Below are 26,377 nucleotides of genomic sequence, written 5' to 3' on the forward strand. Positions count from 1 at the left end.
TACAGATTTTTATATTTTTCCAAAAAATTAGGGCTCAACGAGCAATCCAGATTAAAGAAGTCTGTGATGAAAACTTGTTGAAACAGAAAATAATTAAAAAAGTTTTAAGTTCACAGTACGTTTTTAGATAGACTCAAGAAATATTCTTGAGTGAAACATTTGAAACATTATTTTTTTTCTTAATATAAATCATATTTTTGATTTCTGTATAATAATATAAGAAGTCATTTTTTTTAACAAAATTACAGGTCGCGTAGTCGCGTAAACCTGGCGTACTAAAAACTGTAAATAAAATGTTGGCCATTCTCAATGCTAAACTAAAATAGTTCTCAATTAAACAATCTTGTTAAAACGGGAGACTTGATAAAATTGGAAATTCGCCCAAAAAATTAAAAATTAGAGCCATCTTTTCATTAACTTGTGCTCAAAAATGTCCGCAATTGGCCAATCCACTAATTTTTTTGAAAAGTTGTATTCTAATATGTGAGTTCTAAAAGAGTGAAAACAAATTTACAATTTGAACATCAACAGAAAAAAAAATAATTTTTAAACTAAAGTACAGGAAACTTCACTGTTCTTCAAAAAAATTTTTGTTTAAGTTAATTGTTACAGTACATATGCACAAGTGTAGTGAAGTCAAAACAATATCGCGGTAGTCAACCACATATTGAAACAGACAAAATTTAGTTTCAAAATCAGAAATTTATAAATAGTAATACCTTTTCACGTAGGAATACCGGTTATGTTTTCTTTATATCCATTTTCCATGGTGAATAAATCAATATCAATATCAATACTTTAAAAAAAACAACACGCTGAAACAGAAACTATATTAAAAATTTACATCTACCGTATATCCTCTATTAGTAAGGCGTGCGAAACTAATTTTCGGACACCTAATTTGATGCAAAACTAATTTTCAAACAGTTTTTTCTCATGTTTCTCATGAAGTTATGGCAAATATCATCAATTTCAGTAACAACTTATGAACCAAAATGAACGAATTTTATGACTGATACACAAACATTGTCCGAGTCGTACTCATATTTTGCCAATTTTTACTTGTTTTACCAAGTCTGTAAGAATTTTCCTGATTTGTAGAACGATTTTAAAATGCAAATTTTGAATTCCTAAAAATAGGAAACAAATGAAGGGGTGCAAAACTATTAGTGGTGCTAATAGAGAGTGCAAAACTAATTTTCGATGAGTGATTTTATCAGGTTGTCCCATAAGTTTTTGTACTATTTTTTTTTTGAAAAAAATTTATTTCTCTCAAGCGACAAGTAGTACTATTCACACAAGTATTCACCATTAGTGTCCACCACTTGTTGCCATTTACTAGGTAACATCATGATGCCACGGGAGAAGAAATCCGGCGAACGCGATGAGAAGAAAGTGGAGAGTTCAGTTTTGAGATGCTCTTCGTCGTCGAATTGCTTGTCGCGCATGTAGTCACTGAGAGACAAGAACAAATGGTAGTCGGTTGGTGCAAGATCTGGAGAATATGGTGGATGCGGTAAAACAGTCCAACCAAGATCTTGCAGCTTTTGGAAAGTCTTCTTGGCGACATGAGGCCTAGCATTATCGTGAAGAAAATATAGTTTTTCATATTTTCCGTTGGTCTTTTCTGCAACTCGGTCCAATTGGGCACAATAGTAATCAGCAGTGATAGTTTTATTAGTTGGCAACAATTCCCAGTGCACGGGTCCTTGAACACCCCACCAGACACAGATCATAATCTTTTTTGGGTGAAGATCAGGCTTTGGCGTCGGTATTCCTTTCTCACCGATCGGAAGCCATTGACGTTTTCTGGAATGGTTAACATAGAGCACCCACTTCTCATCTCCAGTAACCAGATTGTTCAGCCAATCGAACTTTCGACGAAAAGTTAGAAGTTGAGTACAAACGTTGACCCGAGTGAGCTTCTGTGATGCCGAAAGTTCATGAGGCACCCAAATTCCAAGTTTTGAAGTAAAACCAAGGCGACCCAAGTGACGTGCAATTGTGCTATGACAACACTCAAGCTTCTCTTCCATTTCACGAAGACTAAGACGAGGCTCTTCCTCCACCAGCTTCACTAGGTCTTCTTCATTTAACTCTACCGGTCGCCCAGAACGTTCTATTTCTTCGAGACTGAAGTCGCCGTTCTTGAACTTTTGAAACCAACTCTTTGCTGTATTATAAGAGAGTGCTCCCTCACCCATCGCACCGCATATGTTTCGTTCCGCTTCCATTGCTGAATGACCAAGACGAAATTCATAAAGAAGAAGCAATCTAACGTCTCGACGTTCAAGTTTGATGATTGTCATCGTGGCAAAGTAGAAATGGATGAAATGAATCTTTTCTGAAAGGGGACGACCCGACCTTGACACGACCTACGATGAAAAAATTTTAAAACTTTCTAGAAGTTTTGGAAAAATATTTGAAAAAAAGTACAAAAACTTATGGGACAACCTGATAGATGCAAAACTAATAGGGGCGCCTTACTAATAGAGAATATACGGTAAATAGAACAGCCAACTAAGAATTGCCTGAATAAATTTCACACAACTTAAAAACTTATTGAAACATTAAAAAATTATTTGTCAAAAAATATCCTTCAACTGAAATATAAGTAGTAACCCACTTAATGTCAACTTTAATCTGTTGGTAACATCCATTACTAGAATTTTCATTAAAATTGGGCGGGAGACTCGTTTCACGAAGAACGACGAAAATGGGAGGAGCTGAGTGGGTCAAAAGGGGAAGATTGATTGGTCATTTTTTGACCAAAGAATGTTTTTTTTGCATTTCCGGATTTATTATTTCTGCTTTAATAAAAACTGAATCGTGACGAAAAGAATGTTGAAAAAATTTAAAAAATTTTGAAAAAAAAATTACAGTTTCAAAATATTATTGAAAGCAGAACAGTATCAAGTGCAGACGTTTCTTTGCTTACAGAATACTCGTGCGATAAGTTCAATATTAACTTCTATGTTCAATATTCGAACTTGGAAAAGCTTCCATAATTCATAACTCTGTATTCCGCCAATATCTTGAAAACGGGCAAAACACATATTTCAGTGTTATACTCATATGCTAAAACAAGAATTCAAAAAATTTGCCAATAAGTTATTCAAAATTCGTATAAAATTGAACTCTGAAAAATGTGCAATTTTTGATAAGGCTCGACTTCCTGTTTTTTTAAATGCGAGATATCCAGCTTCCCACCCGAATGACGTCACTTTTTCTAGAACATAAACGACAATTTTTTGAAATCTAACAAAGTTTGAAGTAGCAGCATTCGATCTTCGGATTTCGAACCAAAAGGTGCTCGATAATCGCGGAATTGATTCATTTTCCAGAAATTGAAACAGTTTAAATTTCGTCCCGAATATTTCCTCCCGAATGTAGTAAACATTTCTTCTATCTACATAACAGTTACATGAAACACGTTATCATATTTGAAAAAAAGGTTGAAAAAATAGCAAATGTTATGCCAAAAATTCCAGCTTCTTCATTTTCATAAGAATAACAAAATATCGATGCATTTTGAACTCAAATCATTTAATTTTATGATTAGATTTACCGTCATTTGTTAAATCATATGCTTAGCTCGTCTCCCAGCTATATAAAGGTAGTGAAACACTAAATGTTTTAATGAACACATCACATTTTTTTCCGTGTGTTGCATGAACCACAATTAAAGTAAAACTAAACTTATTGATGTAAAACCCCTGCCAAACCCATCTTTGGTCAGATCAAACCGCCATTTTGTATTGTAATATCGTGTTCCACACAAGATTTTTGTAAACTTATCTGTTCTGGTAGGTGATTGCATCTGAAAGGAAGATTGTAGTCTGATGGAAAGTTTTCAAAGTCAGATTTCAATTTTATTTAATTCTCTGATTGATTGGGAATTGTGTTTGTGTTTGAGAATGTTCAAAATTCATTTCAACATTAAAAAGTATTAAAAAAACAAAAAAGCTAAAAGTTAGATGAAATTTTTTTAAGTTTTAAAATGAGTCAGTCTATGAACTAATTTTCAAGAAAAAATTAACGAAAATAAATATTTATCCAACAAATTAATTTTACAGAAAAATTAAAATATATTCTCGATTTTTCCAAAAAATAATAACTAACTTAAAAATTGATAATTTTTTTTTGAAAAGATTGAAATGAATGTTTCCATTTTGTTGCCTGAAATTTCAAAAAAATCTGGAATAGTATGTACAAGTTTGCGACTAAAAGTTTGAAAATTCAATTGGAATTCAACAGTTTGACTATATTTTTTTAAAATTCGATTTTAGATTATTGCGTTCGTGTTTGAATATTACTTATGGCTGATTTCTTTTGAAACTTTTTGTTTAGTAAATTTTTTTTAAATGTTCAGATTCGAAACCTAGTCATACTGTCCTCTTTAAGTTTGGTTTTAAGAAATGAAAATACGTCACTATAATTTATTAACTGACAATTTACGGAAAGTGTACTCTGCCAATTTGAGGTTAACACTCTTCAACAAATATGTTGATGTGATTTCTACAATGATTAAATGGAATAGTATTGGTTACCAGAAATACTTCAGACAATTAATCAATGTTCTGAAACAGTTAAAAATTTGAAAATTGTTTTAGAGTTGACAATGAAGGAAAGTTCCTGCAACTCAAGTTTAATGTTTTCCACTGAAATTTTAAATAAAACTTAAAAACGTTTGGTAAAGCGGAAAAATAATTGTTTTAGAATGAGCTGTTTTATTCGAAATTTCAGTGGAAAACATTAAACTTTGAGCTGCAGGAAAAAATTTCATTCATTGACAACTACAACAATTTTCAAATTTTTAACTGTTTCAGAATATTGATTAATTGTCTGCATTATAGGCTCTGAATTTCAAATAGTTTAAAAATTTTATTATCCTGGTTTTTCACACTTTTGAAACCACAAAAATAATCTCAATTGAATATGTACTTCAATTTCTTGCTAACTTATTTGATTACAGTAAAACTGGCAAACAACAATTTGAGAAACACACCTACAGCTTATCAAGGTTACTGTAGACTTGTGTCTTATCAATTCTCCAATTACCCGAAATATCAGCTTCTTATCTTATCAACAACTGCACCCATCACACAGAGAATCGGTCAAAAAGGTTCAGTGACAAACGTTTAACGATATCAGTGACATCATAGCTAAGAAATGATAAGAAAATGGAACTGTAATCAGTTGAAAGATCATCACAATTGTCTGTTGTTCGCCAAGCTGTTAAAGCCGTCAGAAAGTCACGTTGATGAGATTTCAGATAAGATCACAAACCAATGATATCTTCTATATTTATCTTCTGTTTCAAGTCTCAAAAGATCTCTGGTCCCCTTCGATGATGACTCCACCTTTCATTGTCTCTCGGACTATCATAAAAATTGTAAAATACTCCCCAAAAAAACCGGAAATTTTAGAGTTGTTTTTGTCTGGCTGACAATGACCACCGATGACAAGAGAAGACGGAAGGAAATTTTAAGATTTTCTTTTTTTTCTTACTTTAAATTTTGCAGACCGGGGGACTGAGAGTTGTTGTGGTTAGGGGTATTCCCTGGGATGATGAAATGATGAAAAATTTGAATTGAGGATTGGTGGGTGAATAAATGTTTGAATGTTTCAACTAACTTAAGTTTTTTAAAACTACATTATTTTTAAAATTTACTCACGACAGATTTTTGGTCAAAAAAAGTATACGTGTTTAAAACCTGACTTCAATGTATAAATATAAGTCGAAAACTTCATGGAGGAATTTATGGCACTTGGTATACAATAAATGTACATAAATTGATATAAATACTTATTTTTTTAAACTTTTTTTTTTTTGAAAAATCACAATCGTTTTGAACATAAAAGTTCTTCACTGATTAGTTACGGGTGGGTTTAGAATAAATGTGAATGGAAACTCCACATTATTAAATTGGTCAAGTATATGGCAATTAACAAGAACTTGATATTGCAAACTATTTCTGTAAAACATGAAATTAATTGAAAATTGCTGAGCAACTTTTAAAAAAACAATGTTTCAAACACAAAGTTTAATCAAGAAACTGGAAGCATGAATAATTTTTTCACAATCGAGTCTTTTTAAGACGTATTTATAACATTTTTTAATAATAAGTATCTCTCAACCTAAATTGAAAGAAAAAACACCCCTTTATTACTTTGTCAGTTTCAAATTATTTTATAAATCATTAGGCTGAGTTCACAGGGATCTAGGATGTGTGCAATTTCGGAAATAATTATTATTTTCTAATCATGCACAAATGAAAAATATTGAATACAAAGGTTGTACATAATATTTATTCAAACTTCTAATGTATTTAATAAAGAAATCTCACAGTTAACAAGCTGAACAGTAATTTTTCAAAATTTTAAAAATAGTTCAAAAGTACTTGAAACTGTAAACATTTTGTTGGTTTTTTTGTGAATTTTTTAAAGTTTTTTTGATATTCATATCTGAAATCGTGAAATTTCGATTTTGAACTGCCAACTAGGTTCTTATAGAAAAAATCTGTTTAGTGAAACTAATAAGCCTAGCTTTAGAATTCTCAGTAAAAACTTGCAATTTAACACAAATTTAAATTTGTTTGGGGACGAAAACAAATTAATAAAAAATCAAACTAATATCAAGTTTAAATTATTTTGCAAAAAAAAACAAAAAAATAAAGTAACTTTTTAACTCTTGCTGGATTTTTTGAAATGTTTCAAGAATGTTTTAAAAGTATCTGGATTTGGTACTTTTTAATATTTGTGCAGATGTTCATGACCTCAAAAATTAGTGAACTACTGTTTCGACACGTTCATAAAAATTACAGATTTCACAAGATAATTGATTGAATCCACACGTGTTTTCAGCTCGACCATTCGGTGTAATTTGTGCAAACACCGTCACGCGCAAATGCAGACATTTTTGCACGCGCTGCGGTGAAATTCCTATTGGGGAATTCAAATATTTTTTCCCGCCTTTTTTGAAAATTTTCGAGGCGTTGGTCGAGCTGAATACACGTGAATCCAGCCATGAAATAGTAGTTTATTCATAAACATTTCAGGAAAAATTTTACAACTTCAGTCTGACAGAAGAAGGTACAAAAACAGAAACAAGTCTTGCACCGTCGAACAAATATTTCAAAATTGAATTGATAAAAAAAGAGCAGTTTAGTGTTAGGATCAAGGTTACAGAAATGTCAGATGAGCAGACAACAAGATCAATAACCATACTGAATTCCTTCTAGCTTGTCACTGTCCCATTAAAACCTCCCAATCGTCTGATCACTCCAGCCCTTATACTATGCAAATTGAACCGCTCATGGAAAAAATATTTAAAAAGTTGATACTCTCCAGACACACCCCAGCAGAAACCACATAACGCTGCATTTCATTAATATTTTTTGAATTTTAAATACGGTCATAATAACTACCTGATGACTGATGAAAAAACGAGTAGGTAATGGGAAAATATTTTAAACAAAAACCCAATATGTCAAATGCAATGTTGTGATAAATATCATTGGGCAAAAAATTGCTAAAAAAATTTTTTTTAGATGAAAATAGAACTTGATATTGATGAAAATAGATCATTACCTATATATAAAAAAATAGTGTCCGTTTGTTAACAAGTGACGTCATAGCTTACAAAGGCAAGGCGTTTTCGGCTGTTGGAGGGATATTAGTTTGGGGTTAGTAGGGGGATATGGGCGGGGTACTGTAGTAGTACTGTAGGAGTACTGTAGGAGTACGGTAGGATTACTGTAGTTTGGGAAAAATTGTGTTTTTGTCTTTTGAAGAGATATAGGTTTGGGGTTAGTAGTGGAATATGGTCGGGGTACTGTAGTAGTACTGTAGGAGTACTGTAGGAGTACTATAGGATTACTGTAGTTTGGGAAAAATTGACTTTCCGTCTTTGGAAGGGAAATTGGAAACTTCGTGAAAATTCTGAAATGTTCCAGAACCTTCTGGAAAATTCTGAAAAGCTTTAGAACCTTCTGGAAAATTCTAGAAAATTCTGGAATGTTCCAGAACTTTCTGGAAAATTCGAAAAAATTCTGGATTGTTCTAGAACCTTCTGGAAAATTTAAAAAAATGTTGCTGCGAGATCTTCGTGGCGAGACCCATTGTGGCGAGACCCATCGTGGCGAGACCCATCGTGGTGAGACCCATCGTGGAAAACCCATCGTGGTGAGACCCATCGTGGCGAGACCCATCGTGGTGAGACCCATCGTGGTGGAAAACAAAATTTTGGCGGGAAATTTAAATTTTCTGAAAAAAATATTTTGGCGGGAAATTTAAATTTTCTGAAAAAATATTTTGGCGGGAAATTTAAATTTTCTGTGAAAAATATTTTGGAGGGAAATTTAAATTTTCTGTGAAAAATATTTTGGAGGGAAATTTAAATTTTCTGTGAAAATATTTTGGAGGGAAATTTAAATTTTCTGAAAAAAATATTTTGGAGGGAAATTTAAATTTTCTGAAAAAAATATTTTGGCGGGAAATTTAAATTTTCTGAAAAAATATTTTGGCGGGAAATTTAAATTTTCTGTGAAAAATATTTTGGAGGGAAATTTAAATTTTCTGTGAAAAATATTTTGGAGGGAAATTTAAATTTTCTGTGAAAAATATTTTGGCGGGAAATTTAAATTTTCTGAAAAAAATATTTTGGCGGGAAATTTAAATTTTCTGTGAAAAATATTTTGGCGGGAAATTTAAATTTTCTGTGAAAATATTTTGGAGGGAAATTTAAATTTTCTGAAAAAAATATTTTGGCGGGAAATTTAAATTTTCTGAAAAAAATATTTTGGCGGGAAATTTAAATTTTCTGAAAAAATATTTTGGCGGGAAATTTAAATTTTCTGTGAAAATATTTTGGCGGGAAATTTAAATTTTCTGAAAAAAATATTTTGGCGGGAAATTTAAATTTTCTGAAAAAATATTTTGGCGGGAAATTTAAATTTTCTGAAAAAATATTTTGGCGGGAAATTTAAATTTTCTGAAAAAAATATTTTGGAGGGAAATTTAAATTTTCTGTGAAAAATATTTTGGCGGGAAATTTAAATTTTCTGTGAAAATATTTTGGAGGGAAATTTAAATTTTCTGAAAAAAATATTTTGGCGGGAAATTTAAATTTTCTGAAAAAAATATTTTGGCGGGAAATTTAAATTTTCTGTGAAAAATATTTTGGAGGGAAATTTAAATTTTCTGTGAAAAATATTTTGGCGGGAAATTTAAATTTTCTGAAAAAATATTTTGGCGGGAAATTTAAATTTTCTGAAAAAATATTTTGGCGGGAAATTTAAATTTTCTGAAAAAAATATTTTGGAGGGAAATTTAAATTTTCTGTGAAAAATATTTTGGCGGGAAATTTAAATTTTCTGTGAAAAACATTTTGGCGGGAAATTTAAATTTTCTGTGAAAAATATTTTGGCGGGAAATTTAAATTTTCTGTGAAAAATATTTTGGAGGGAAATTTAAATTTTCTGTGAAAAATATTTTGGAGGGAAATTTAAATTTTCTGTGAAAAATATTTTGGCGGGAAATTTAAATTTTCTGTGAAAATATTTTGGAGGGAAATTTAAATTTTCTGAAAAAAATATTTTGGCGGGAAATTTAAATTTTCTGAAAATTCTAAAATTCTGGAAATCTAGAATCTTCTGGAAATTTCGAAAAAATTCTCGAATGTTCCAGAACTTTCTAGAAAAATTGGGAAAATTCTGGAATGTTCCGAAAAATTGAGCTTACAGCCATAGAAGAGGTAGTTATTTGGGAGTTGATGGGGGATCAAGTCAAGGTACTGTAGTGGTACTATAGGGGTACTGTAGGTATACGGTAGGGTTACTGTAGTTTTGGAAAATTTGACTTTTTGTCCTTTGAAGAGGTATTGGGTTAGGAGTCGGTGGAGGATAATGTCAAGGTACTGTAGTGGTATTGTAAGGTTACTGTCTTGGTCAAAAAGTAACAGAAAGTTTTCATACTGTCTGTGAATTTTTGAAACAGTAGGCGCGGGCAGCGGCTGGTCTTGATATATTAATTTAGATGAAAATTTTCAGAATTTGTTTTCAAGCTGAAACAGAGTTTCTTTAAAATTAATTTTTCGAACAGCTGTTTTTAAAGAGTTACTGTGTTTTTAGAGAATTTTCATGTAAATATTCTAGTATTTTATGTTCAAAACGAAAAGTGTCAGATTCAAAATTCCGATAGTCAAGGCAATTGTTGAAATTACCGAAAAATAGCCGCGCACCCCTGGTTTGATTCAACACAAAAGTGAAATCACAGCAATTTTTTCTTATACCAATTTCTTATACTTTTCCAACAAATTGGGCTAAACTGTTTAATACAATAAAATACCAGTACCGATCTATTTCAGTTCGCGGAATAAACAGCAATTTTATGAATGTGTCAAAATTAACATAGTTAAGTTTGCTGGTTTATCCGTATCAAAATACACAGAATTTTCTGGAATTTGTTGTTGTGGTGAAACAGAAAAAAATTAAATCTAAAAATCAATTTCGAAATAGTCAAATAAACATCATAATTTTTGCATTTCAAGTTAAAATTGTGAACGAAATAAATTCAACGCAAGAATTAACACCCGGCAAAATTAATTTCTCATACTTTTTCAACATGTTGATTTAAACTACTTGATATAAAAAAAACTTTTTTTTTAGCACTATTTAGGTTTTCTAAAAATGCTGTTTGTTCTAATAAATGCCCAAACTATGCATATATTTATTCTCAATTGATTCAACAACATAATGCGAGAGTGATTGAATCTATCAGGTGAGGAGGGAAGTGGATAAGAGAGTCTTTGCCTATGGTTCTTGACATATTTGTTGTCGCTCTTTCATTCTTTACCTCTCTTGTATTATTCCTTTTCTTTTACTATCATAACACCTTTTTTCCTTTTAATTCTTGGAACTAAACCGGTAAAGTGTTTTGTCATGTGATGAAAAAATCGGACGATACCTAAAATTATAACTCTCGTGAAAGTTTTGACTGTTTCACCTATTTTATAAATTTAACAATGAAACTAAATGATTCAATTCTTTTTTTATTTTTCCATGCTATTTTTGTAGTTTTAATGAAAAAAAAACATGCGTTAATGCATAGATAGTGCCAAATTAAATATAAAATTGGGTGTATGTTTTTTTTAATATTTGCTTGGTGCTCGTCCGCAATTTTTTGAACAAGACAAATCTCAAAAGATCGATTTTACCACCCAGTCCCCCAGTCCTGCAAAATATCATAGTTTGTATCGAAATGTTTTTTGCTTAAAAAAAATGCAGCTTCACAATAACCATTTTTAAGTTACGTTTTTTAATTTTCATTTAACCTAAGCAGGAGTGAATGTGGCATCTAAAAAGTTTATATTTTTTTTCCGATTTTAGAAAATGTTTGAATTTTCTATTTTCCGGAAAATCTAAAAAATTTCCCAGAAAATTTACAATAAATCTCAATTTCAATCAAATTTTGTTTGAAAAACCGAAAATTCCATTACGATCAGTTCGACTTCAGGAAATTTGGGAAATGCTACTTAAACAATTAATCGTAAATAAAATCCCTTTAACAAACTTATGTTTTGAATTGTATTTAAGTATTTTTAACTTTAATGCTTTTGAATCGTAATTAATTCAAAATAATTTCAAAATCTAGGAAGGAACAAGTACAATTGTATTGGAGTTTTTTAATTAAAATTTTGAAACAGCAATTTTTTATCCATAGATTTTGAAATTATTTATAAAATTATTCTTCGTAAAGAATCGATGCAATCTCATTTTGATCCCATATCTTTTATTCATTCATTCCTTTTGGTCTATAGTTGGTTACGCAAACATCAGCGGCATCACTCATAGACAGTCCACTTGAGATAGCAACTTGGAGAATTGAATGAAATAAGGAAGAAGCTATTGAGATTAGTGTTTATTTTTATTTTAATATCCTGGAAAGATCACACATTTCTCCGATTATCCTCGTTTTTTTATATGATTGAAAACGGTAAATTTTTTGAAATTCTGAAGTTAAACTTGTGAAATTTATACAGACTTTGTCACGGAGTCAAAATTAAAACGTTTCAGCCCTAACTAGCCACGATGTATTCTTTATTGAACCTTCAAATCAATCGTTTCTTCATTTTTCCTATCTATCCCCTTGCATTTTAATTTTATTGATTTAAAAAATTTCGAAAAATAAATAATCATCTGTTTCAAATTGTGGATGAAAAGAAGCGAATTTTTTTTTTGGTAATTGAGTAGCTCCAATTATACCAAAACAATTTTTATATAAAAACCGTTGTTTCTATGTTTTTTTAAGCGTTCAGTTTCAGATGGATTTGTAATGCATAGCATTGTTTTGTTTTATTTGAAAATAAATTAGCTTGCAATATTTTGGAATAAACGACGCTTTCTGGAAATTTGAAGTCTGTTCAGATTTTTAAAAATATAGTTTTTATTTCTAGAAACAAATATAATCGCTGAAAACAACTGATCACAGTTTGCAGAAATCTGGTAAAAGAGAAAAAATGGTTTTTAAAAACTTTTACTAAATAGTAAGTTGTGTAAATATTTCTGACTGTTTTGAGTAGGTTATTTATTTTGCCAAATCGTTTTTCATGCGATTACTTTGCTATTAGAATAAAATCGTATTGTAACAATCAAATACTAAAAATAAAACCTTTTTTTTTTTGGATTATAAGTATATTTTTGAAAAAACCACTGTCGAGAAAATATTTTAAAACTTTTCCTGTTTCGAATTGTTTTCATTTTTCACAAAAATTACAGGTGCAGTTCGAAATTTCTTTTTGCTTCAATTCAAATCAGAATCACTTTGAAAATGGTTGTTTTTACTTCAAGAATAACTTGAAAAAAATTTATATGTAGGAAAGAATATAAACTATGAAATTACCTGATGATCGTTAACAAATTTTTCATACTAAAAATTACTGTTTCTAAAAATAGGTATAAACTCTGAGGTCAACTTATGTCATTCTTCGTAGCTCAAATTTGAAACTGAGCAAAATTCGATACCTTTCTACCTTTCCCATGTTCCCTTCAAATATCTCATAAATATCATAAATATTTCAATTGCAACACCACACCACAAAGAGCATATTTTGCTCTTTCTTGTCTCTATATCTCCACGTCAAATCCACACAACAATCCATATTCTCACTTGAATCGACGGCGGGCGATCTCCTATTTGCTCAAAATCGCCTCTCCAATGTTTTTTTTCTCATTTCTCTGTGTCTCTCTAATTGATGTACTATGTAGCTTCTCTCCACTTCATTTCCGTTTATCCATGCCCGTTCGAGGGGTGATTTTTATATTATTGTGTGAGAGTGTGTGTGAAAAAACATTATCTGGTTTCGGATGATGCGGTGACGCCTACGTTCAGACTCAAAACTTAATTTTTGTTTTCGATGTCTAAGGTTTTGTTACATAAAAGCATTTTGCTTTAGTGATTTTCCAAATTTGACTTAATCAGTTTTTTCTTTAACATTTATTTTTACTATTTTTACAACAAAGTATGTTTTAAGTAAGTAGTAAGTCAATGATACTTTTTTGTTATTTTTCGTTACGAAAATGAAATTTCAAGAATACTTGTTCCGTTTCCAGAAAGTCTTAAAAATCTTTTTTTTCCCACCGAAAAAAAAACATTCGCAATAGATTTCCAAAACTATAAACCTCTCCCAAATGTATTACTCACTGTTTATTTTTTGTATTTTTTACTGTTTCCACAACACAGTAAAGATCCAACCAAAGTTTACCTTTTAGTTTTAGTTCCGATTTCTTTTTTGAATTAATGCTACATGAAATTCAGATGAACTCCATGCGCAGATACGTTTTCGCATAAATGACGTAACAAAGTCACTGACTTGAAAAAAATCTATCATTGGGGGGAAAAAATTACCGTTTCAAGAAAGTATTTTACTTTGAATTTGAAAAAAAGTATTCGTTAACCGGCTTTGAAATGACAAAAGTGTATGTTATGTACATTGCACCAAATATTTTTCACGTAGCTTTTAGATTTTCGAAATTGAACATTTTATATTGTTTCCACAAAAAAGTAAATTTTCTGAAATTTCAAAAATTTTACACTTTAGTTGTTTCAAAAAAATCATGGTTTTCTCTGTGCATTTTATATACAGAAATTGAATTTCAGTATTTTTCAGGAAATTTCTAATTTCATTGAAAAATTAGCGTGTGCATTTAATCTGACATGCCATCCAGAAAGCACGAATTTAGTCTTTAAAAAATATTAAAATTTGATAAATCTGTTTTTTGGATAAAATTTTGAGATAAAAATTTTACCGTTTCATATTGCTATTAATTATCTGTTGAATTTTGAAAAAGTATTTCCCATCTCAAATTAGCCAATAGTTTACTTATAAGTTTGCTGCAATGGGCATCAATACAATTTCCAGTTTGAAATTTTATTTTCGTTGAAATACAAACAAACTTATTTAGGTAATCTGATAAAACTAACAAAACATATTCTTTATTTATACAATTTTCTTATTTTTTCACAGTTTCACTTAACAATTAATTGCTTTTTTTGCTAACAAACTTTTATTAGTTTAATTTTGTTTTGGTTTTTCGTTTTTTTTCTTGAATAGAAATAATCTGGACTTTCTTTAAAATGAAAATAAAAAGTTCCGTCAATTTACAAAAAAAACTACACATGCATATACTTTTTCACATAAGTGACATAAACAAGTAACCTAGTGCGTCTGATAATAAGATAATCCAGATAGGTTTGCTTTACGTTTTAGGAAAACTTTAAAAATTCGTTGAATTTGGAGCAAGTATTCGTCATGGCTTTAACCGTAAAAATCCCACTAAGTTAATTTGCATTGCACCAACATATTTTTTATAGTTTTTGCTTTTTCGAAATAATTATTTTACTTTTACTACAACAAAATAAGTATTTCTGTATTTTAAATATTTGATCACACTTTTGGTAGTAGAATTAATATCATTACCTATATATAAAAAAATAGTTTCCGTTTGTTAAGAAGTGACGTCATAGCTTACAAAGGCAAGGCGTTTTCGGCTGTTGGAGGGATATAGGTTTGTAGTTATTAGTGGGATATGGTCGGGGTACTGTAGTAGTACTGTAGGAGTACTGTAGGATTACTGTAGTTTAGGAAAAATTGTGTTTTTGTCTTTTGAAGAGATACAGGTTTGCGGTTAGTAGTGGGATATGGTCGGGGTACTGTAGTAGTACTGTAGGATTACTGTAATTTGGGAAAAATTGACTTTTCGCCTTTTGAAGGGATATTGGTTTGAGGTTAGTGATGGGATGTGGTCGGGGTACTGTAGTAGTACTGTAGAGGTACTGTAGGAGTACTGTAGGATTACTGTAGTTTAGGAAAAATTGACTTTTCGTCTTTTGAAGGGATATTAGAAAATTCGAGAAATGTTCTAAATAGAATCGTCTGGAAAGCTCGAGAAAATTCTGGAATGTTCTAGAACCTTCTGGAAAATTCGAGAAAATTTAAAAACGTTCGATTTTCAGTGAAAAAATTTGGGCGGGAAATTCAAATTTTCAGCGAAAACATTTTGGCGGGAAATTCAAATTTTCAGTGAAAAATTTTAGCGGGAAATTCAAATTTTCAGTGAAAAAATTTTGGCAGGAAATTCAAATTTTCAGTGAAAAATTTTAGCGGGAAATTCAAATTTTCAGTGAAAAAATTTTGGCGGGAAATTCAAATGTTCAGTGAAAAAAATTTTAGCGGGAAATTCAAATTTTCAGTGAAAAAATTTTTGGCGGGAAATTCAAATTTTCAGTGAAAAATTTTAGCGGGAAATTCAAATTTTCAGTGAAAAAATTTTGGCGGGAAATTGAAATTTTCTGTGAAAAAATTTTTGGCGGGAAATTCAAATTTTCAGTGAAAAAATTTTGGCGGGAAATTTAAATTTTCAGTGAAAAAATTTGGGCGGGAAATTCAAATTTTCAGCGAAAACATTTTGGCGGGAAATTCAAATTTTCAGTGAAAAATTTTAGCGGGAAATTCAAATTTTCAGTGAAAAAATTTTGGCAGGAAATTCAAATTTTCAGTGAAAAATTTTAGCGGGAAATTCAAATTTTCAGTGAAAAAATTTTTGGCGGGAAATTCAAATTTTCAGTGAAAAATTTTAGCGGGAAATTCAAATTTTCAGTGAAAAAATTTTGGCGGGAAATTGAAATTTTCTGTGAAAAAAATTTTGGCGGGAAATTCAAATTTTCAGTGAAAAAATTTTTGGCGGGAAATTCAAATTTTCAGTGAAAAATTTTAGCGGGAAATTCAAATTTTCAGTGAAAAAATTTTGGCGGGTAATTCAAATTTTCAGTGAAAAAATTTTTGGCGGGAAATTCAAATTTTCAGTGAAAAAATTTTAGCGGGAAATTCAAATTTTCAGTGAAAAATTTTTGGCGGGAAATTCAAATTTTCAGTGAAAAAATTTTGGCGGGAAATTGAAATTTTCAGTGAAAAAAATTTTAGCGGGAAATTCAAATTTTCAGTGAAAAATTTTTTGGCGGGAAATTCAAATTTTCAGTGAAAAATTTTAGCGGGAAATTCAAATTTTCAGTGAAAAAATTTTGGCGGGAAATTGAAATTTTCTGTGAAAAAAATTTTGGCGGGAAATTCAAATTTTCAGTGAAAAAATTTTTGGCGGGAAATTCAAATTTTCAGTGAAAAATTTTAGCGGGAAATTTAAATTTTCAGTGAAAAAATTTTAGCGGGAAATTCAAATTTTCAGTGAAAAAATTTTGGCGGGTAATTCAAATTTTCAGTGAAAAAATTTTTGGCGGGAAATTCAAATTTTCAGTGAAAAAATTTTAGCGGGAAATTCAAATTTTCAGTGAAAAATTTTTGGCGGGAAATTCAAATTTTCAGTGAAAAAATTTTGGCGGGAAATTGAAATTTTCTGTGAAAAAATTTTTGGCGGGAAATTCAAATTTTCAGTGAAAAAATTTTGGCGGGAAATTTAAATTTTCAGTGAAAAAATTTGGGCGGGAAATTCAAATTTTCAGCGAAAACATTTTGGCGGGAAATTCAAATTTTCAGTGAAAAATTTTAGCGGGAAATTCAAATTTTCAGTGAAAAAATTTTGGCAGGAAATTCAAATTTTCAGTGAAAAATTTTAGCGGGAAATTCAAATTTTCAGTGAAAAAATTTTGGCGGGAAATTCAAATGTTCAGTGAAAAAAATTTTAGCAGGAAATTCAAATTTTCAGTGAAAAAATTTTTGGCGGGAAATTCAAATTTTCAGTGAAAAATTTTAGCGGGAAATTCAAATTTTCAGTGAAAAAATTTTGGCGGGAAATTGAAATTTTCTGTGAAAAAAATTTTGGCGGGAAATTCAAATTTTCAGTGAAAAATTTTTGGCGGGAAATTCAAATTTTCAGTGAAAAAATTTTGGCGGGAAATTGAAATTTTCTGTGAAAAAATCTTTGGCGGGAAATTCAAATTTTCAGTGAAAAAATTTTGGCGGGAAATTTAAATTTTCAGTGAAAAAATTTGGGCGGGAAATTCAAATTTTCAGTGAAAAATTTTTGGCGGGAAATTCAAATTTTCAGTGAAAAAATTTTGGCGGGAAATTCAAATGTTCAGTGAAAAAAATTTTAGCGGGAAATTCAAATTTTCAGTGAAAAAATTTTTGGCGGGAAATTCAAATTTTCAGTGAAAAATTTTAGCGGGAAATTCAAATTTTCAGTGAAAAAATTTTGGCGGGAAATTGAAATTTTCTGTGAAAAAAATTTTGGCGGGAAATTCAAATTTTCAGTGAAAAAATTTTTGGCGGGAAATTCAAATTTTCAGTGAAAAATTTTAGCGGGAAATTTAAATTTTCAGTGAAAAAATTTTAGCGGGAAATTCAAATTTTCAGTGAAAAAATTTTGGCGGGTAATTCAAATTTTCAGTGAAAAAATTTTTGGCGGGAAATTCAAATTTTCAGTGAAAAAATTTTAGCGGGAAATTCAAATTTTCAGTGAAAAATTTTTGGCAGGAAATTCAAATTTTCAGTGAAAAAATTTTGGCGGGAAATTGAAATTTTCTGTGAAAAAATTTTTGGCGGGAAATTCAAATTTTCAGTGAAAAATTTTAGCGGGAAATTCAAATTTTCAGTGAAAAAATTTTGGCGGGAAATTGAAATTTTCTGTGAAAAAATTTTGGCGGGAAATTCAAATTTTCAGTGAAAAATTTTTGGCGGGAAATTCAAATTTTCAGTGAAAAAATTTTGGCGGGAAATTGAAATTTTCTGTGAAAAAATTTTTGGCGGGAAATTCAAATTTTCAGTGAAAAAATTTTGGCGGGAAATTTAAATTTTCAGTGAAAAAATTTGGGCGGGAAATTCAAATTTTCAGTGAAAAAATTTTAGCGGGAAATTCAAATTTTCAGTGAAAAAATTTTGGCGGGAAATTGAAATTTTCTGTGAAAAAATTTTTGGCGGGAAATTCAAATTTTCAGTGAAAAAATTTTGGCGGGAAATTTAAATTTTCAGTGAAAAAATTTGGGCGGGAAATTCAAATTTTCAGTGAAAAATTTTTGGCGGGAAATTCAAATTTTCAGTGAAAAAATTTTGGCGGGAAATTCAAATGTTCAGTGAAAAAAATTTTAGCGGGAAATTCAAATTTTCAGTGAAAAAATTTTTGGCGGGAAATTCAAATTTTCAGTGAAAAATTTTAGCGGGAAATTCAAATTTTCAGTGAAAAAATTTTGGCGGGAAATTGAAATTTTCTGTGAAAAAAATTTTGGCGGGAAATTCAAATTTTCAGTGAAAAAATTTTTGGCGGGAAATTCAAATTTTCAGTGAAAAATTTTAGCGGGAAATTTAAATTTTCAGTGAAAAAATTTTAGCGGGAAATTCAAATTTTCAGTGAAAAAATTTTGGCGGGTAATTCAAATTTTCAGTGAAAAAATTTTTGGCGGGAAATTCAAATTTTCAGTGAAAAAATTTTAGCGGGAAATTCAAATTTTCAGTGAAAAATTTTTGGCGGGAAATTCAAATTTTCTGAGAACTTTTTTGTTAGCACCACCTGGAACTGGCGAGACCCATCGTGGAGAGACCCTTAAAAATATGGGCGGGAACTTCAAAATTTATGAGAAAAGAAATTTTGGCGGGAATTCAAATTTTCTTTGAAAAATTTTGGCGGGAATTCAAATTTTCTGAGAATAATTTTGGCGGGAATTCAAATTTGCTGGGAAAAAAAAATTTTTGCGGGAAATTCAGATTTTCTGAGAAAAAAGATTTTGGAGGGAAATTCAAATTTTCTGAGGAAAACGCTTGGCGGGAAATCCAAATTTTTAATCTGGAATCAATTTTTTTGTTTCAGCACCTTCTGGAAGTTTCAAGAAAATTCTAGACTGTTCTAGAATCATCTGGAAAATTCAAAAAAGTTCTGAAATGCTCTACAACCTCCTATAACTGTAGGAGTTTTTATTTGTTTCGTTACATCTATATTCAAAGAACTTAGTAGTTAATTATTCAGACTTCTCCAGTTAAGGAAAGTTATTAACTTATTAAAAAAACTGTAACTCTGTGGAATTTTTTCGAAAGCCTGATAATGATAATGTGTTAGTAGAAAAATCAGAACATTCTAACTGTCTCTTTGAATTTTCTGAATCGTATACCATGGAAGGAGAAAATGCCATTTAATCGATGAAGTTTCAACTTTTTTTAATGAGACATTTTTGAATGATTAAAAGGACATCTATTTGTTATACATTTTAAACTCCGCCAGTCGTTAGCCGCGCCGGAGGCGCGGTCATCGGCTGGTGATTCATAAAATTGGAATAAATATTTAATAAATTGGTAAATTGAGAAACAAAAGTTTGTACAATTTCAAACAAAAATTAAAAATCAGTTGAATTTTCAAAATAACTATTAAAATGATTTAATGTTTCAAATTTCCAATCAGTTTTTTAAAAGTTTGAAGATTTTTTCTTTTTTTTATATAGAGAATCTGCTAAAACTAACGAACTTTAGTATTTTTTATAAAGTTTTCAATTTTACCAACTGAATCATTTTTATCATTTTTATCTTTTTTCTTCTTAAACTATTGAAAATGTATTTTTCAAAGTATTTAATTTTAATTTTAATTTCAGATCTACAATCAATCTTCCCAAAGAACACATCTCTAGCAGCAGCCAATTGATAAATGAAATGCAACATGATAACAAAAGGTGATATAAGAGAAACTTTCGAAGTTTAGAGGTCAAAATTAGATGGAAAAATGGCGGGAAAATAGGTGTTGATTTTTTGAGAGATTTAGACGATTTCTGTCCTTATCTCTCGTTCTCATCGAATTGGAAATTTGGATTAGCAATCGATCCTACTTTTTTAACAGCAATTTTTATTCAATTTTCGCCGCTAGAAAACTTTATTTATTTGTTCGGATTTTTCGAAAAATTTCCTTTTCAAGTTTCTGTCAAATATTTTTGTAGTATGTTTTTTTGGATTCTTCATGTGGGAGTTTTTGGAATTGGATGAAATTAAAAAAAAACAATTTGAAATTGTTTCCAATTCTTAAAGCAAAAAGAGAGATTTCACTATTTCGGGTTTTCATTGAATAACCAATTTTTTTGTTTTTATTTACATTAATTCCACATATAACATTTGTATGATGTAATTTTTCAAATTCCAAGCTAATTTTTTGAAATATTTTCAGAAAAAATGTATTTTCCAGATCGCACATTTCTCCAACTTTACGTCGGCACTCATCAAACGTCAAAACCTATGACGCAATTCAATTTCGGGATAAATTGAGAAGAGGTTAGTGGTCAGGGACTCAACATTTATTGTTGTAGATTTTTTCAGAAATAATTTTAACTATATTTGAAACAGAAAAATTTTGAGATTTGTATGAGATTCCTTTTTTAACCAGAAAACATTCCGAAATTTTGAATATATGTAGCTAATTGCTAAGTAAGCTTCGTATAATTTCAGGATACTGAATTTTAAGTTTACGAAAAATTGAAATTTTCCGTTCATGTAAAAACTTTATAAATTAAAAAACTTGAAAAAACCGTTCTTTCAATCATATTCGTTATCAATATTTTTACAGGAACGCTTTAAAATAGTGATAACAGGAACGTTGGACATATCACTTTTTATGAAAATCAAATTTTTTTCACATTTTGTTGAAACAGATAAAAAAAAAAGTTTTTTTTCAAAATGGTTTTGCTTTAAATAACAAAAATTGACCGTAATGACGGGTATAACTATATTTTTTTGAAAAAAATTTAATGAGTTTTAAAATTTTGCTAACGAAAAAGATGTAAGATATTCGGCTCCGGCCACATTTTGGAGACTTTTTTTTGTTGTTTTGTCTAGGAAACCTAACTAGTTTTGCTCAAATTTTATTTTGTGTTTCCATTTGAGACACCAGACGAAAAATAAGTTTCCCAGAAAACGGTTATCTCCAAAAAGTGGGTGGAGCCTAATATCTGATTTTTTTTTCTTGGCAAAGTTCAGAAAATCATAAAAATTTAGAAAATTAAACAAAACAATTATTTTGTTTTAACAAAATGTGAAAATTTTGATTTTCATATATTTTAAAGCTAGTAGAAAATGAATTTTTGGAAGAGTTTACTAGTCTGTTTATTTCAAACTTATGTTAAAATTAAGATGAAACAAATGCAAAAAAAAACTATCCTGCAATCATTTAAAAATTAATTCCCAAATAACAAAAAAAAAAGAAATTTCCATCAAATAAAAACGATCTTATTTAAAATTGATAACATTTTCTACAGACGTATAGATTAATATAAATTAAATTTAAATTTTTATAAAGTTAATAAACGCATAAATTGCTTATGAAATACCAATTCAACGTTTAATACATAGTTGAAAAATTTTTCGTACAAAAACTCCCGAAACTATAAATTTATATTTCATTTCTTCATCTTCTTCTTCGAATTTGAGTAACAGCAAATTTTGCAGGAGTGTCTCTGGAAAATATTGGTCCCCAACGAGTGTGCTTCTACCCACAACCGACACGGAATCCACAAGGAAATCGAGCTGTTTTGTTCTCAAAGGTTTGTTTTTCATTTAAAAAAATGCTTTTGCTAATTTTTAATTATTTACAAGCCACGTGAAACATGCGAAAACAATTTTATTGCACAAATTATTTCCAGAATCCTATCGGAAGCTCATCCAAAAATATCAGTCGAAAAGTGTCCAGTTATTCGAAAATGTCAAGTTTGGCAAGAGTTGCTTGGGTTAGTTTTTAGCAAATTTAATAATTATTCAACTCTGAAAATCTATAACTTTCTTAAAATGTCAAAAAAGTGATTAAAAAACAAATGCAAAGTTAATGTGTTTTCATTATTTTATTTTCAGTTTCACACAATTCATAAAAATAGTCTGTATAATGCGAAAAAATATTGACTCAATCATCGATAATGAGAAACAATTTTGGAATTGTTAAATAATCTGAACTGTTTTTTTTTTCGAAAACATGTAATTTATTGTTTCTACAAATTCATCGACCGGGACTCGTTAGGTGTCGGACGCTAAAAAAAACCTATTTTTAATTTCGAAGTAACTCCTTTTTCTATTGAAAACCCTGCCACCATGTTTCAGAAAAACGCTTTTATTAAACAAATTATGTACTGTTTCAGTAAATACTAATAATCCAACAAAAAATTACAAACTATTCCGAAGTCGATCAGGTTTACGCATTAAAAAAATTATATCGACGTCAAGCACAAATATCAAAAATATTACTGAGTTTTCTGTCCTTAATAAAGTTTTATATTTGGAACAAATTTTAAATATAGTGTGTTATTCATGGGAATGAAATACTTGTGTTTTTTTTAAATTTTATTTACTGTTTCAAGAAATCATGATGTTCTGACAGTCTGTTACAAATACATTCGTAGTTTTTTCGGAATTCCACTTTCACCCAGTTTATAAATTTTTCAAAATTGTGAGTTTTTGAAATTCTTCGTTTTGAGTATTTAAATTTTAATAATCTACCTTTTTGCTATCTCATCCTATTTCAGTTTATTCACTAGAAGTTGCCCAAAAAGTATTTAAAAAAGGTTTTGTGTCAAAAATAATTTGTTGAAAGATCCCCGAGTGAGAAAAAAGATTGAAAATTATAGAAATAAATTGATTGGATCAAAATTATGCACGTTTGTAGTGATCTGAATTATTTTTTCGAAAAAAAATTACTGTTCCGTCAAATTATCAAATTTAACAAAAAAAATATATAAAATCAATCTGAAGTTTTCTTCCGAAGAATGTTTAATGGCAACCGATATTTTCGCGTTATTTCAGTAGTTGGGCGGGTCTCGTTAGGTGTCGGGCGCTCAATAGTCGGTTTTTTTCGAACTGTGAAGCTTATTTGCCGCTCTTTTTTTTATTGAAAAACCTGCCACGCCGCTTCTGAAAAACGCTTCTACTTTAAAAAAAAAGTACTGTTTCAATAAATACTGATAATTCCACAGAAAAGATACGAAACTATTGAGTCGGTCAATTTAAACATTTTCGGCAAGCAGAACCTGCAGGATTTTGAAACTAATTGCCGGAATTTTTCTGCAATTTACAAACCAAACTATATTTTGAAAATGGAAAATTAAAAATATAATTCGTTGATTTACCAATTCCCCAATTCTGAACTTACAATAATTTATAAGTCACTTGGCTCATTCAATGTTTCTCGCCAGCGCCCGACATATTTCGGTTCTATCAATGATCAAACTCGTAGAATGTCGGGCGCTCAAAAAAATTTTTCCATAAAAAGCACTATTTTCCATCAAAAAACAATACTACCGCATCTTCTCTCTCCCCATACAAAAAATGTCAGTCAGTTTCAATAAAATATGAAATGTCATTAAATTCAATGTATATACATATTTTTCGGACGCACATTGTCAGTTCATGTTATACATTGGTTTGGTTACCACCAACAAAATATTCCAAACCTATTTCTCTGCGTCTCTTCGTCTCCAGTTAACTTTTTCCGCCAAAGGAGAGAGAGAGTCTATATGTAACGTGTGAATCATCTCTCTCTCTCATTCTTTTTTGATATTTTTTTGTTTTTTGCCGCCCATTTTTCTCTGCTGCCTCTTTATTATTCCGGTTGTTCATACTCTTAGTTCTCTCCGGAACGTTTTGTGTGACTCAGATTCTCTGAAATTCTTCAGCTGAAACTGTATTTTCTCTCTGAAGTAGAAAATTATGCAAAAGCGCCCACATTTGTCACATTTTTTCGTTAGCCTGGATACTGATTTGGCACTTTATGAGGATCATATGGTGAGTTTTAGAACTAGTTGGAACCTTTTTTGAAAAACTAAATCTTTATCCAGTACCACATAATAACGTTTAATTAATTAACAAATACTTGAAACAGTGACAAAAATTATTTTGACTTGCTATTGAATTTAGCGGGTTTTTAAAAATTCTAAACGTGTTTCAGCTAAGACCCTACACAGCCGACCCAATGCATGCGTCAACACTGCCCAGAAATTACGGTATGTTACTTTTCAGGCAATTTATCAATGGAGTTTTACATTTTTTTACGATTAAAATTTTAATGGTAGAGTTGTTGGTAGAACCATAAATTAAAAAGCGGTAAATTTATTTTAAAAAAACCGAAACCTGAGTACCAGTAAAAATGCACGAACTGTTTGAATTGCTTACCGAAAAATAAAGTATGACCAATCACAGACGCGCTGCGTCTACTTCTAAACCAATCAGAGGATTAGAGTCGGTTTTTCAGTCTCACCGTACTACTACTCTAAAAATAATTTTTTAAAGATGGCGGCCGACATGTACAGGGCTCACTTTCACTTTCTTGTTTTCAAGTCCATCATGCGACATAGTAGAAAATCAAATTTGTGCTGATGTAATATAGGGTTACCGTAATAGCATAATTTTTAAAATTCAGACTGAGAATCTCATTTCTTTGCCACTCAGTTTGATTTTTTTTGCATTTTTAAGAAAAAAAGGGAAAATGATTTTTAGGAAATAAAATCGAAAAAATTATCTCGTACAAATCTTGGAAAAACACATAGCAAATAAAAACCGCATGTAATTTTTTGTTTGTAAAAAAACTTTCCATCTCAGTATGATCATGAACTTCAGATCTTTTTTGTATTTCACTACTGCTTTTGTCCTATGTACCAACCTAAAAGTTTTTATTTTAATTCTGTCATGTTTCAGAATGCTATGAAATTTTATCCGAAACAATTTTTTCAATCAACTGGAAATATTTATCAACATGTACAAAACTATTTATGGTTATTTTATTTAAAGGTGTCTTCCGTAATGAGAAGCTTCCATTGTGACACTTTATTTGAAATCATTTTCATTAGTTTTTTTAAAGGCTCATTTTCATTTTTGTTACTTAACTTTGGTCTTGCTATACCGCGTTCTAACAAGACATAAAATTTCTGCTTATCTAATATAAAATTGCTGTAACAGCACAGTTTTTAAAAATCAGACTAAGATTCTCATTTCATCAAATATTTTTTCTTCAATTTTAATATTCCCAGTGGGAACTGTTCTTTGTTTTTTCGGCACTTTTCCGATTTCTGAACCCCAAAATGTTTGTCAATTTTATAACACTCAATATTTCAATTTAAATTCACACTTGAAAGTTTATTTCAATACTCTTTCAATTTTTAGGTTTAGAAAACAATAATACTAACTATAAGCCTGAAATTACACAAAAAGTTCACGTTTCAATAATGAAAATGTCGAAAACATTTTGGGGGCAGAAATCGGAAAACTACCCTTTTTTCTTGCATTTCTTAAAAAAGAAAATAGTTTTTGTTCAAATAATAACTTCCTAAAAATCTTGGGAAAAAACAAATAGCATAGAAAATATGTTTTTGTTAGAAAAAAAAACTTTCCGCTTCAGTATGATCATAAACTTCAGATATTTTTTTGGCTCCTTGTTTCATTTTTAATTAGTTCAACAATTCCAAACAAAGTTATGAGTTATCACAGAAAAAAGTCGAGTAAAATTGAATAAAAATAATAAATCTACTCTCAAAAATTACGAAATTGCATATTTTTCTTCTAGTTTGAAAGTGGACACCGGTTAAGAATGTGCGTGGCTAAGCGTTGATTGGTTTGAAAATTGCACTTCAGAGGTATTTTAAAAAGGGAGATAAGTATGTTTGAACCCAAATTTCGCTTTAATTTCTTTGCTTTTTTGGTGCTTAAAAATAATTATAAAAATTTCCAGCCTTTATCTGTTTCCAGTTGATGTGAAATACTTGCTCTTGTATTTAACGATGTTCCATCCATCTAAAAATAAAAATTTTAATAAGTTTTTAAAAAAGGAGTGTTGTGAATAAGGAATTCACTGAAAAATGTTGAAAACTACAGACAATTCAAAAATTGCGTCCAAAATTTTATTTCACAAGTTTTTTTTTCAGT

The 26,377-nt window shown here is 29.9% G+C and overlaps 1 protein-coding gene and 65 non-coding genes across 69 annotated transcripts in view; 41 read left to right on the forward strand and 25 right to left on the reverse strand.

The window, feature by feature from the left end:
* Positions 1-16: 16 nt before the first annotated feature.
* On the reverse strand, positions 17-37 carry 21ur-13255. The gene has a single exon (NR_057781.1).
* A 251-nt stretch (positions 38-288) lies between these two features.
* On the reverse strand, positions 289-309 carry 21ur-1808. Its single transcript, NR_057782.1, has one exon.
* A 122-nt stretch (positions 310-431) lies between these two features.
* Positions 432-452, reverse strand: 21ur-1847. The gene has a single exon (NR_057783.1).
* Positions 453-609: 157 nt separating this feature from the next.
* Positions 610-630, reverse strand: 21ur-3547. The gene has a single exon (NR_057784.1).
* Positions 631-757: 127 nt separating this feature from the next.
* Positions 758-778, reverse strand: 21ur-10021. Its single transcript, NR_057785.1, has one exon.
* A 1,727-nt stretch (positions 779-2,505) lies between these two features.
* Positions 2,506-2,526, reverse strand: 21ur-3086. The gene has a single exon (NR_057786.1).
* 21ur-6592 lies at positions 2,507-2,527 on the reverse strand. The gene has a single exon (NR_057787.1).
* Positions 2,528-2,926: 399 nt separating this feature from the next.
* 21ur-7746 lies at positions 2,927-2,947 on the forward strand. The gene has a single exon (NR_057788.1).
* Positions 2,948-3,020: 73 nt separating this feature from the next.
* 21ur-8515 lies at positions 3,021-3,041 on the reverse strand. Its single transcript, NR_057789.1, has one exon.
* A 325-nt stretch (positions 3,042-3,366) lies between these two features.
* Positions 3,367-3,387, reverse strand: 21ur-388. The gene has a single exon (NR_057790.1).
* A 174-nt stretch (positions 3,388-3,561) lies between these two features.
* 21ur-1832 lies at positions 3,562-3,582 on the reverse strand. Its single transcript, NR_057791.1, has one exon.
* A 558-nt stretch (positions 3,583-4,140) lies between these two features.
* 21ur-4887 lies at positions 4,141-4,161 on the reverse strand. Its single transcript, NR_057792.1, has one exon.
* A 360-nt stretch (positions 4,162-4,521) lies between these two features.
* Positions 4,522-4,542, reverse strand: 21ur-13. The gene has a single exon (NR_057793.1).
* A 322-nt stretch (positions 4,543-4,864) lies between these two features.
* 21ur-8945 lies at positions 4,865-4,885 on the forward strand. The gene has a single exon (NR_057794.1).
* A 473-nt stretch (positions 4,886-5,358) lies between these two features.
* Positions 5,359-5,379, forward strand: 21ur-2469. The gene has a single exon (NR_057795.1).
* Positions 5,380-6,050: 671 nt separating this feature from the next.
* Positions 6,051-6,071, reverse strand: 21ur-4798. Its single transcript, NR_057796.1, has one exon.
* A 1-nt stretch (position 6,072) lies between these two features.
* On the forward strand, positions 6,073-6,093 carry 21ur-12496. The gene has a single exon (NR_057797.1).
* On the forward strand, positions 6,076-6,096 carry 21ur-8108. Its single transcript, NR_057798.1, has one exon.
* A 127-nt stretch (positions 6,097-6,223) lies between these two features.
* 21ur-12321 lies at positions 6,224-6,244 on the forward strand. The gene has a single exon (NR_057799.1).
* A 102-nt stretch (positions 6,245-6,346) lies between these two features.
* 21ur-3094 lies at positions 6,347-6,367 on the reverse strand. The gene has a single exon (NR_057800.1).
* A 390-nt stretch (positions 6,368-6,757) lies between these two features.
* Positions 6,758-6,778, forward strand: 21ur-7815. The gene has a single exon (NR_057801.1).
* Positions 6,779-6,845: 67 nt separating this feature from the next.
* Positions 6,846-6,866, forward strand: 21ur-1671. The gene has a single exon (NR_057802.1).
* A 3,142-nt stretch (positions 6,867-10,008) lies between these two features.
* On the reverse strand, positions 10,009-10,029 carry 21ur-4030. The gene has a single exon (NR_057803.1).
* A 389-nt stretch (positions 10,030-10,418) lies between these two features.
* Positions 10,419-10,439, reverse strand: 21ur-3298. The gene has a single exon (NR_057804.1).
* Positions 10,440-11,045: 606 nt separating this feature from the next.
* Positions 11,046-11,066, forward strand: 21ur-10584. The gene has a single exon (NR_057805.1).
* Positions 11,067-11,329: 263 nt separating this feature from the next.
* Positions 11,330-11,350, forward strand: 21ur-7249. Its single transcript, NR_057806.1, has one exon.
* On the forward strand, positions 11,331-11,351 carry 21ur-7371. The gene has a single exon (NR_057807.1).
* Positions 11,352-11,502: 151 nt separating this feature from the next.
* Positions 11,503-11,523, forward strand: 21ur-15090. The gene has a single exon (NR_057808.1).
* Positions 11,524-11,622: 99 nt separating this feature from the next.
* On the forward strand, positions 11,623-11,643 carry 21ur-29. The gene has a single exon (NR_057809.1).
* 21ur-5860 lies at positions 11,641-11,661 on the reverse strand. The gene has a single exon (NR_057810.1).
* Positions 11,662-12,246: 585 nt separating this feature from the next.
* 21ur-4685 lies at positions 12,247-12,267 on the forward strand. Its single transcript, NR_057811.1, has one exon.
* Positions 12,268-12,616: 349 nt separating this feature from the next.
* 21ur-5951 lies at positions 12,617-12,637 on the forward strand. Its single transcript, NR_057812.1, has one exon.
* Positions 12,638-12,785: 148 nt separating this feature from the next.
* Positions 12,786-12,806, forward strand: 21ur-6125. The gene has a single exon (NR_057813.1).
* 21ur-3911 lies at positions 12,787-12,807 on the forward strand. Its single transcript, NR_057814.1, has one exon.
* A 178-nt stretch (positions 12,808-12,985) lies between these two features.
* On the forward strand, positions 12,986-13,006 carry 21ur-11613. The gene has a single exon (NR_057815.1).
* Positions 13,007-13,573: 567 nt separating this feature from the next.
* On the forward strand, positions 13,574-13,594 carry 21ur-875. The gene has a single exon (NR_057816.1).
* A 178-nt stretch (positions 13,595-13,772) lies between these two features.
* On the forward strand, positions 13,773-13,793 carry 21ur-11873. Its single transcript, NR_057817.1, has one exon.
* Positions 13,794-13,954: 161 nt separating this feature from the next.
* Positions 13,955-13,975, forward strand: 21ur-122. Its single transcript, NR_057818.1, has one exon.
* Positions 13,976-14,353: 378 nt separating this feature from the next.
* Positions 14,354-14,374, forward strand: 21ur-9246. Its single transcript, NR_057819.1, has one exon.
* On the forward strand, positions 14,355-14,375 carry 21ur-590. The gene has a single exon (NR_057820.1).
* A 196-nt stretch (positions 14,376-14,571) lies between these two features.
* On the forward strand, positions 14,572-14,592 carry 21ur-9695. The gene has a single exon (NR_057821.1).
* Positions 14,593-14,735: 143 nt separating this feature from the next.
* Positions 14,736-14,756, forward strand: 21ur-2641. Its single transcript, NR_057822.1, has one exon.
* Positions 14,757-14,807: 51 nt separating this feature from the next.
* On the forward strand, positions 14,808-14,828 carry 21ur-249. Its single transcript, NR_057823.1, has one exon.
* Positions 14,829-14,947: 119 nt separating this feature from the next.
* On the forward strand, positions 14,948-14,968 carry 21ur-250. The gene has a single exon (NR_057824.1).
* A 5,014-nt stretch (positions 14,969-19,982) lies between these two features.
* On the reverse strand, positions 19,983-20,003 carry 21ur-11658. The gene has a single exon (NR_057825.1).
* On the reverse strand, positions 19,984-20,004 carry 21ur-5176. Its single transcript, NR_057826.1, has one exon.
* An 83-nt stretch (positions 20,005-20,087) lies between these two features.
* The window catches only part of Y37A1A.4 (FAM65 N-terminal domain-containing protein), a gene marked incomplete at both ends in the record, with an annotated part of 29,623 nt that continues 23,333 nt past the window's right edge, over positions 20,088-26,377 (forward strand). The window contains 5 exons of one of the 4 annotated variants that reach the window (NM_001268840.4): positions 20,088-20,166; positions 20,670-20,755; positions 21,926-22,020; positions 22,120-22,203; positions 24,408-24,462. In NM_001268840.4, the coding sequence (NP_001255769.2) occupies positions 20,147-20,166; positions 20,670-20,755; positions 21,926-22,020; positions 22,120-22,203; positions 24,408-24,462 (340 nt within the window). Of the gene's footprint in view, positions 20,167-20,667; positions 20,756-21,925; positions 22,021-22,119; positions 22,204-24,092; positions 24,245-24,407; positions 24,463-26,377 lie in introns of those variants that run through there. The other 3 variants (NM_001372961.2, NM_001268841.4, NM_001268842.5) reach the window with 3 other exon arrangements.
* 21ur-14948 lies at positions 20,443-20,463 on the forward strand. The gene has a single exon (NR_057827.1).
* Positions 20,761-20,781, reverse strand: 21ur-3923. Its single transcript, NR_057828.1, has one exon.
* Positions 21,066-21,086, reverse strand: 21ur-2028. The gene has a single exon (NR_057829.1).
* Positions 22,369-22,389, forward strand: 21ur-12902. The gene has a single exon (NR_057830.1).
* 21ur-6309 lies at positions 22,370-22,390 on the forward strand. Its single transcript, NR_057831.1, has one exon.
* On the forward strand, positions 22,606-22,626 carry 21ur-5043. The gene has a single exon (NR_057832.1).
* On the forward strand, positions 22,641-22,661 carry 21ur-12065. The gene has a single exon (NR_057833.1).
* Positions 22,642-22,662, forward strand: 21ur-3883. Its single transcript, NR_057834.1, has one exon.
* Positions 22,861-22,881, forward strand: 21ur-6803. The gene has a single exon (NR_057835.1).
* Positions 23,209-23,229, forward strand: 21ur-6189. Its single transcript, NR_057836.1, has one exon.
* 21ur-12016 lies at positions 23,453-23,473 on the forward strand. Its single transcript, NR_057837.1, has one exon.
* 21ur-7227 lies at positions 23,454-23,474 on the forward strand. Its single transcript, NR_057838.1, has one exon.
* 21ur-10725 lies at positions 24,078-24,098 on the reverse strand. The gene has a single exon (NR_057839.1).
* Positions 24,276-24,296, reverse strand: 21ur-5811. Its single transcript, NR_057840.1, has one exon.
* On the reverse strand, positions 24,792-24,812 carry 21ur-3179. The gene has a single exon (NR_057841.1).
* On the forward strand, positions 25,190-25,210 carry 21ur-4257. The gene has a single exon (NR_057842.1).
* Positions 25,347-25,367, reverse strand: 21ur-213. Its single transcript, NR_057843.1, has one exon.
* On the forward strand, positions 25,892-25,912 carry 21ur-8975. The gene has a single exon (NR_057844.1).
* On the forward strand, positions 26,237-26,257 carry 21ur-5266. Its single transcript, NR_057845.1, has one exon.

Source organism: Caenorhabditis elegans, chromosome IV (genome assembly GCF_000002985.6).
Source record: "Caenorhabditis elegans chromosome IV".
NCBI classification, from domain to species: Eukaryota; Metazoa; Nematoda; class Chromadorea; order Rhabditida; family Rhabditidae; genus Caenorhabditis; species Caenorhabditis elegans.